Genomic DNA, 9946 nt, shown 5'->3' on the forward strand with positions numbered 1-9946 from the left:
ACCTCTTTCCTCCTCTTTCCTCTTCTTGGTCGTCGACGTCGTCGTCGTCGTCGTCGTCGTCGTGGTCGTGGTCGTGGTCGTGGTCGTGGTCGTGGTCGTGGTCGTGGTCGTAATTGTAGTCGTGGTTGTCGCAGTAGTGATGCGATATAGACACCTGACAAATACGCGCAAGCGATCACGAGCAACCCATCGAGAAATGTCGCACCGCTGGTGAACGATGGGCTCTATTGTTCGGCTACTCTCGATCTGTTCACGATCCGCTATATTCTAACGGGGTTAAACACCACATAACCGTCGATGAACGCGCGGGAGTACTCGAGATTCTCCTCTCTTCCGATTTCTCTCTTTCTCTCCTTCTCTCTCTCCCCCAAGTTCTTCTTCCGCTTTGAACTTCCCACCTAGGGAGCCGGATCAACGCGTCGATCAACGAGCCGATGATCGACCACTAGGCAAACGGTAACAGCAAGCGTTCGTTCAAAAAGACTACCTTGAATGATCTCTTTGCGAAATGACTATCTTCCTCCTTCCTTTTGTGATCTGAAAGAGCAAAATAATTATATTGTGGTATTAGAATAGGAAATTACATTATTTGTACGTTATCCAAGTTGGATTGAGGATTCTGACAATTGATCAATGTATTCCTATCATCGTCAATTTGATTCTTAGAATAGAATACACGATTTGACTAATTTTAACGAGGCTTAATTATAATTCTTCTTTCCTTTTAATAATGATTCACAATCAGTTGTGTAGAATCGTACTCTAATCTTCCACAATGATACAAGAAAAAATAGACTATTTGAGAAAATTGAAACGCAGCGGCTCATCGAAGATGATCATCGGAACTACGAAACAGAGCCGGTCACGGAAAGCGGGTCAAGGCCTGTCCATCTTGCTTATTACTACACCTACTTTTCATCGAGTTATATATTTACGAGAGAAAAAGAGAGAGAGAGAGAAATAGCAACGACGGGTCCCTCTTACTGGTACAGTGATGCAATTTGAATCTATTATCTCTCGACTCTCTTGTAGATCCGATTAGTCCGAGGAAGTACGTCCTTTTTTGTCGGAACGCTCGTTAAAAATTTTAAACTATTTAAATCGCCACCGATCCGTCAATGTCCGCTATTTATCTAACTTTCTCACGATCCTCTATAACGTGATATTGAAACTAATTTTATTAATTAAATATTAATTGCCATCTATATACGAAATGTGCATCAATTTTCCTATCCGATTTTACTAATAAATTATTTCTTTATTTTACCTATAAAGACTTATAGTTTTTACGATCAATAAAAATTTACTTATACAGTCTCGAACACAAGTAATTGATTTAGATAATCGCTTAAGGAACTTTTACATCATTCTGTATATAGACAATTTTTAAAACGAAGATATCTCATGAAATATATTTTTAACGATACTAATCGTTTACAAATAGGAGTTATATATAACGATGAAACGATAACTTCGTAAATAAATAGAAACAAATCATTTCTTTCTATCGTTTAATATGATAATGTGAATATTCTTTATAAATTAATCTTCTATCTCTCTCTTTGTCTTTTGGATCTATCCTTAAAAACATTAATGACGTTTGTTACGAATGACGTTGATGGAGAGAAAAACAAAGAAAAATGAAAAAAAAATCAAAGAAAAATGTGTTACATAAGATCACAAGAGGATAGATCGTAGCAACTGTTATATTCCTTGATGATAACCTTCGCCTATTACGCGGGGGAGTTATTTCGCACGGCATTTAATTAATCTCCGACAAGAGCTGCATCGATGATGCTCGCTCTCGCGTGTGTCGCCTATCGAAGATGTTATGAGAGAAAAAGAAAGACATAAAATTATGATAGAAGCAATGATGAGTAGAAAAAAATGAAAAAAATGAAAATAAGAAAGAAGAAGAATGACTAGTTGTACGAGGCAATGATTATTACAATAAGTCTACGTGTATAGTCGAATACGCGTTTACAGACGTAAGTATGTACGTGGAGAATTAATGAACAAAAGCTAACGCGCGAAGTACATCGTTGATAAATCATCACGTAGAGAAGTCGTTCGTGATTATCTATTCGTAGATAGACAAACTTTTCTCTAATCTTCAAATCTGAATATGTAAATACTTCCATTATTTCTTCATGTTCGATCAAAATCGAGAATTTCTATATATTTATAATCATCCGATCAGTGCTATAATGCGCCAAAATAAGAAAGAAAATACCCGTTAACAGTTATACGTTTTCTTTTTTTGCTTCTTCAACGATCTATCGATTGTCAAACTGATTAAAAAAACGATTATAGAATAAGTCTAAGTTAACGATGAAAACACTGTTCGCGAACGTGCCAAAAATCTGTCCCCGAATGAATTGCATTCGTTCAGGTTGAGTTTATTCGAGTATTCGGCGAGTCAGATGCAACAAGTAGACTCGCAATTTTTTAGGAACGCTCGAGGATTACTGGAAATAGTAAATAGTTATTCTTAGAGATGGATTAAAATGATCTAGTAAAAATTTCAATAGCTCGATAATCGTAAACTAATGAGAGTAAAAATTGTAATGATAAAACAACAGTGATAGGATGATAGATGTTAAAGTACGATTGTTTGTTCTGTATCGATTTCCATGAATACGTACATTGAATAGGTACGATCATTCGATTTTTAACGTGCGATAAATAAATATACATACGCTATATAGACACCTCTTTGAAATTCGTTCTTTCTTTTGTCAACGGGTCGTAGAAATTGCGAAAAAAGAGAAGAAAAAGAATTTGTTCTTACAAATATGCGAAAAAATAAAAAACAAAAGAAATAAATAAATTCACAATAATTGCATTTTATATATTTTCACAAGGACACAGTTGTTGTGTCACGATATCAAATACGAGCCAATGGTAAAACCGACGTCGTGGTGGTAACTATCGTAAACGAGAATCACGTTTCTACGCGATGACGATCGCGAGACTGTGCAACGCGCCTTCGTTCGAGCTCGAGATTCGATCCGCGAGTTCGAAACGCGCGCGGAAAGTGGTGGGAGGTGCTATTGTTGATACCCGACGCGATCCTACGAATCTCTCCCTTTCGACACAGTCGCTTTTAATTCTTTTTAATAATATCTACGAAAGAATAATTGTTCACCTTCAAAAATACGTACATACTATTTTAGTATATTTTAACACTTTACCGACCGGCCGTCGATTAATCGACGTTTTGTTCTCAGCGCTTACCGACCGGTCGTCGATTAATCGACTTTTGATCTTTCTGTTAGATTTGGTTAGGCTAGACTGACAAGTAGCAAGCAGCAAGCATTTCGCATTCTTTATTCAGATAATCGGTGCTTTTCTCTAAGCTTTTGTGCCCTTAAAAATGAATGAAAAGGATAGTGTCGGTGAATTTTATCTCGACGACCTGTCAGATTGTTTTGACTGCCGTTCAGCAAGTAGTACTGATGACGAAAGTGATAGCAGCAGTATAGCGATTCGAAAGCGACGTCCTGTACCGCTAATATACAGTGATTCAGAAGACGAGGGCATAAATAACGTTGAAGACAACAATGGTACATGGTCAACGAACGACAAGAATATAATTTTGGAACCTTCCGAAGGCAGCTCTGGCGTAAAAATTTTATGACAAGTTCCTCTGAAAGCGTAATAGATAGATAGATAGATAGAAAATTAGAAGAGACTGTATTATCGGTCATTGGACCGTATAAGAACATGTGGCACCATATATATCAAGATAATTACTATAATAGTGTCAACATGGCTAAAATTTTTTTTTAAAATAAATTGTGAGTGTGCGGGACGATTCGAAAGAACAGAGGTCTTCCTCAAATACTTAAAACTGCCAAACTTTCAAGAGGCCAACATCAATTTCTTAGAAATGGCCATATTTTATTACAAGTATGGAATAATGGCAAAAGGAACGTACACATGATCTCGACAATACATTCCGCACAAATGGCGGAATTTAGAAACAGAAGCAGGACATCAGATTGCCCCATACAGAAGCCTATTTCAATAATAGATTATAATAAATATATGAAGGGCGTAGATCGCGCAGATCAATATCTGTCCTATTACTCCATTTTTAGGAAAACAAAAAAATGGACGAAACGTGTCGTAATGTTCTTCATCAACTGTGCACTTTTTAATTCCTTTAAAGTATATACAACTCTGAACGGACAGAAGATTACATATAAAATTTTCTGCACAAAGCGGCACTTTCATTGATAGAAAACTGCGAAACTGAAGAACAAGATAAGGGTCTGCCTAATTCCGAATCCACAAGAACCACATCCCGATTTGATTATCCCGAAAGACTGGCAAATTTCGAAAAGCATAAACTGGTAAATATAGTGACCAGCGGTCGATGTAAAAAACCCCTACGACAATGCAGAGTTTGTGCAAGTAAAAAAGAACTAAGCAGAACAGGTTTCGCTTGTAAATACTGCAACGTCCCACTACACAAAGGTGACTGTTTCGAGAGGTAACATAATTTAAAAAAATATTAAACAACTTCTTTTTTCGACAAATATTGTTATATGGATTATGGTATATTTTATGTAAATAATAAACTGAAAACGATTGTAATAGATAAAATAAATATTGTTTAACACTAATATGATTAAAGTAAAAGATTTTATTAAATTTGGTTACCCTACAATAACACGAAGCGTACAATTTTACTAGAGCTTAAGAAAAGCGCATATATTCCCGCGCGTCAATCTAGGCCGAAACCGAGCCGGTGTCTCGGACGATCTGCGGCTGAGTGGGCGGTGAAAAGGGCATAGTATGTTCGAACCGCTACCGGTCGGTAAAGTGTTAATCATTTACGCATAGTTTATGTACAGAAGAATAATTACGCTTTTTTCTTGTATCTTATTCATTTTCCAAATCAATTAATATAATGCAAATTTGCGTAACAGAATTTAAAACTCAACAAACATATCTGTAATTTATTATGAAAAATGATTATTTGTGTATAATTTTCTTCTCTTTTTTGAATATAGAATTAAAGTGATGACAACAAATATTGGTATAGTTACGGTAGAAGCATGAGAATGCAAGTTGATACGGGATCATGTCCATTTCGCAGAATCAAGTAATAGTCATTGTAAGGTTTATTCGTGTGCATCTTGTAGTGTTTCCAGAGTCAATTTGTAATACTCTTGGCTTAAATCGAGACGTAGGGCCGCTGGTGCAACGAAGCTTAACCAGCTAACCAATTTGTTTTTGCTAAAATGGAATATCAAATAACCAGTTAATTTGAGAATTAAGTTGTACGAACCGTATTTACAACTGCGAAGTAATTTGTGAGGAAAACGAAACAAGGTCGTATGTCAATCCCTTTTCATTTGGCTCTTCCTCCCTCACCTCTTATGTGTATGCTGTAGAAGCTCATGCGACATGCATGGATGTAACTGCAGGTACGGTGTACCGAGAATTGGATGAATCACTTGCGACAACTCCGAGTAATTTAAAGCAGAACCATTAATAAGTCCTTGAGCTTCTTCGACACTTATTCGATTGATCCCGGGAAAATCTGTAGACAATGAAAAATTTCGAAATAATACTGGTATTCCACTGTCGACATATTTATTCATCCATTAAACAAATATTCTAAAGCATTATTTTTGAAGGTCATTCATTATTTATTCTTTAGAGCGGAACTAGATTAATCCTATAGAATTGAAACGGTGATCTAGTTTTCAAATGGCGCCGCATTCCGTACGAATTTCACACATCGGAATTGAATTTTAATATTCGTTGAATTATAAATCTAAGAAGTTCTTTTTTTAACAATGATATCGAGAACTAACCCTTTTTTGTTTCCTATTTCTCGCCCTTCAGGATTGGCATATATTCAACGCTATCTACTTCTTCGCCTATAGTCGAAAGAAACAGCCGACAATAGAAGGAACAATGCGGCATTATAATCGTCTTTTTCACAGATTAAGGTCTAGTGACGATAAAACCTTACCCTACAATAGAATTTCCTCCGTATTTCTATTTTCAAGTAGTTTCATCATGATAACGTATAGAACTTGTGTTAATTTTTTTTAATGCCACTAACACTCGATAATTCTACACGTTCTACTAGAATCATGAGTATTCAAGGACTTTATCGATATATTTCATATTATTAGGAAACCTAATAGATGTGAATTAAACAAACAATTGTTAAATCTTCATAATTGCATAAGTAGATCAAATTATTTTATTATTCTAATTTCAATTATGAAGATATGTACCTATATCTATTCGCCAAATTATATAGAAAAAGAAGAGCTTAATGATCGTAGATTAATTGCAATTTAGATCACCTGATTTCCATCCATTAAAATAAAGTACTGGCACGCTATAGCTCATAGACCATAAAATGTGATGTTCTAGAACTAAAGGTCTTTCATTTGTAAATGAAGCTTCGTATGGATCTTCGCAAAGTTTGTCGCTCCAATCTTCGACGCAAGTTAAATTTTCTGTGTCCAATTCATCTCGAATAAAATGCTTTTTTTGTCGTATCAAGTATGCTTGTGTAGGAACTTTCTAAAAAAAATAAATATATGGTATAAAAATCCATATTAAAAATTATTCTGCGAAATAAATTAGTATTAAAAAAAAAGGTATATCTAGTATTATTTTTTAAATTCAAAAATTTAAACTTAGTCGATATGTTTTACATAGTTCACTGATTACATGATAGATCGCGCAACGTTCTTGTTACAACTGAAACCATAGTCGATAAAACAGAACTTCATCAATAATTTTAATAAAAATTGTTTATTTTAAACTTCCTATTTATCATGTGGTATATACAAATATTACTGCACGTTGATTATAATAATTATTCATAATTTTTTAAATGATCATTTTCACGTTTTATCACGATCGTGTTCTGTTTTACCGAGTGGTGTAATCTCTCGAAAAAGTAAAAAAGAAAGTTTACAGAAATATTTTTCGCGTATAATATATTTTTAATTATTAGTAAAAAAGTGTTGTAATAAATGTGTTTTAACAACAAAAATAAATATATATTTTCATATATATATGCACACATACAAACATATATGAATTAGGTAATTGATTAATTAAATATAATTACTTTATCACCGCATAATTGCCATCCATCAGAAATCTGATTAGAGAGTGCAATGAAACTTTCAGCATTTTCTATAAATTCATCCCATGAAATCGTACCTGGACCATCCATTTCTGTAAATAAAATTAATAAACATTTTAAAAATAAAAATGTATAAAAATCAAATTCATAATTCGAAATATTAGATATAGTTCCCATAATGATGTTCATACAAAGAATTTGTCTACTCATGTCAAAGTGTATAAAACATATATGTAATAAAATATTCTATATAAATGAGATTAAATATTTTCTTTCTATCTAAATAAGAATATGATAATAATAGAATTATCAAATAAAAAAAAATATTTTGTAATCAATGTTATACCGGATGCCGATAAGAGATCTCATCTACATATTATGTAATGGCATAATGTAAAAAGGTTTGAAATAATATTAAGCATTTATTTGATTAAGTTTTATTCGTATCATATTTGTTTTCATTCCGCTTAAAATACTTATGCTATAGATATGCTAAAGAATAATTATTCAGGTTAACGTTGCAAAGAGGGAAGCGGTACACCCAACAGAATAGCTTGTCTCCTCCCTTCTGGGTTTCTCGACGCCTCGTCAATTGTCGACTATTTCGTGTCGGGCACATCCGGTAACGTTCGGCTATAATCGGATTCTCCCACTCTTTAGCGAACACGCGCCGATAGATTTCAAGGGTGTGTGCACGCCACAGGACATTGCTCGTATATGCACTAGTCCACGTCCAATAAGATGCAGAGATGCAATCAGGGCCGTATTAACGTAGACAGATATTTATATTTATTCTTAATATTACGGAAAATTATACTTTTACGTTTCATTTCATGGTACGTTATAAATTTTATCTATTTGAAGATAAAATATTTTATTTTATTTTAATTAATCTGTTTATAAAAAAAAACAACTAAATCAATATTAATTATTAAAAGATATTATTATTCATATGGCCATAATTAATTCGTAACAAATAAATTTATTATAAAAATATTTTGTTTTAAATAAAATTATAGATATTTATAAATTTATGATCAAAACTGAAATAAAGAATAAATAAAATATAAGAAGTTTAGATATACAGAGACGTGTTAAACTAGTTTTATGCTTATTATACTTGTTGAATTTTAAAGAAAATCTTTATGGAAGCTAAAAGGACTTTTATCTCTTACAATTAGTACTGTTAATATAGCGTGTAAGAATGTATAATACTTTATCAGAGAGATCACAAACATGAAAAATGATCAAATAATAAAATACTTTATTAATATAAAATAAAATATACTTATTCGAATGAATGAATGAAACGAAAAAAAACGTATAAAAGAACGCTACTTGCGAACCTGTATTAGGTCGTTATACTTGACGCACACTTTGTTGAATTTAAAAATGTTCGTACGGCCCTGGATACGGGACAAATAGATGCGCGCGCATCCTCCACGTTCTTTGTAAGTCCAAGAGAGAGTTACGTAGAGATGTATTGTAATGAGAAGAAGAGAGAAGGTAAGAGAGAGAGAAAGAGAAAGAGAAAAAGAGAGATGGGGATTAAAAGGTGGGGAGAAAAGAGCGAGAGAGGGAGTAGGATCCAGGAAGGTGTATAGGTGTGCGTCGGCCTCGTCTTCCTCGCGTGTGAAACCGAAAGAGTAGGTAGTACACTTGTGAAGTTGTGTGGTTACACGCCGTTAGAGTTCAATTCCTCTCTCTGCGTATACGTGTTATCCTGATATTACCTTTCGTCCTTGTTCGTGTGATAACGCGCGTATGCAACGATAGGGCCCTGCGATATTAGACTTTTTCAATAACGCATGTAGTAAATTTCGAGTGAGTGTAGGGTAAAATAAGGGACGACAAAAAAGAACTCATAGAGAAAAATTCGTAAACTAGCGTGTATGTTGGCGGCAACAGCGCGATAGTAACGATAATAACGACGAAGAGACGACGATCGTGGCGACGTCAAACGGACAACGACGATAATACAACGTGAAATCGGTGTGAGCGCGCGCGCGCGCGCTTGCCTCTCCTTTGTTAGTATATGTATACTACCTGTGCTTGCTTGCTTGCGCGTGCTCTTCTAGAAACGCGTGCACGTGTATGTGCGTAGAGTTGACTGATAGGTACGCGTGAGGTGAGGTGAGGTGAGGTGAGGTGAGGTGAGGTGAAGTGTGGTGAAGTGAGGTGAGGTGTGCTGAAGCGAGAGGCATATCGAAGGGAAAAGAGCGAAGAGAGTGAAGTGACCAAACCTGCAACGACGACGCAACGACAACTTTACCATCGTTGCGCTGTGTGCCAAGAAGAGAGAGAGACAGAGAGAGAGAGAGAGAGACGCGCCACGATTTCCATTGGGGAAGGAAAAGCCTTGAAAAGAAAGCGTGGAGCGAGAGAAGGCGATAGAAAAGCATCGTAAAGTAATCTAAAGGTGAGATCCGAAAGCTGGACCCTTCGAGTTCGACGAATAACGGAATCAACAGCTGAATAAAAACTATACAATAAAAGACTAAATTTGACGATAAAAGTGTGTAAAAAAGAAAACAACATATGAAAAAAGGAATACTAATATGAGGATGCGCGTTGTGAACGGCGCGGCTCTGTTCTTTTTACAATTCATTGTCGTACCATGAGGCAAAGCGTCTGCGCCTCGATCGTTTAGTGTAACACGCAGCCAGAGACGCCAACGAGAAAGAAGAATAAGTGACACGAAGAAAGAAAAAAATTCCCTGAAAAGCTTACCGATACCTGCTGCTTGTTCTTCTTCTTTTTCTTCTTCGTTACGTCCTTCCGTTTATCATACACGCGACTTTTTCTTCTTTTATT

The 9946-nt window shown here is 35.1% G+C and overlaps 1 protein-coding gene across 6 annotated transcripts; it reads right to left on the reverse strand.

The window, feature by feature from the left end:
• Positions 1–354: 354 nt before the first annotated feature.
• On the reverse strand, positions 355–9940 carry LOC122519799 (ubiquitin-like-conjugating enzyme ATG10). 6 transcript variants are annotated; one of them, XM_043639500.1, is made up of 6 exons: positions 9863–9940; positions 7115–7224; positions 6336–6558; positions 5386–5554; positions 5058–5247; positions 355–537 (listed from the first exon to the last, which is right to left on the reverse strand). In XM_043639500.1, the coding sequence occupies exons 2-5, from the start codon at positions 7220–7222 to the stop codon at positions 5133–5135; spliced, it is 615 nt and encodes a 204-aa protein (XP_043495435.1). In that variant the 5' UTR covers positions 7223–7224; positions 9863–9940; the 3' UTR covers positions 355–537; positions 5058–5132. The 6 variants fall into 6 exon arrangements, 5 of the variants coding, with proteins under 5 accessions (XP_043495435.1, XP_043495439.1, XP_043495437.1 ...); XM_043639504.1 differs by lacking the exon at positions 9863–9940 and adding an exon at positions 8479–8552; XM_043639502.1 differs by lacking the exon at positions 9863–9940 and adding an exon at positions 7479–7906.
• Between the last annotated feature and the right edge of the window lie 6 nt (positions 9941–9946).

Source organism: Polistes fuscatus, unplaced genomic scaffold, assembly GCF_010416935.1.
Source record: "Polistes fuscatus isolate 324 unplaced genomic scaffold, CU_Pfus_HIC Scaffold3, whole genome shotgun sequence".
In the NCBI taxonomy this organism is placed as follows: Eukaryota; Metazoa; Arthropoda; class Insecta; order Hymenoptera; family Vespidae; genus Polistes; species Polistes fuscatus.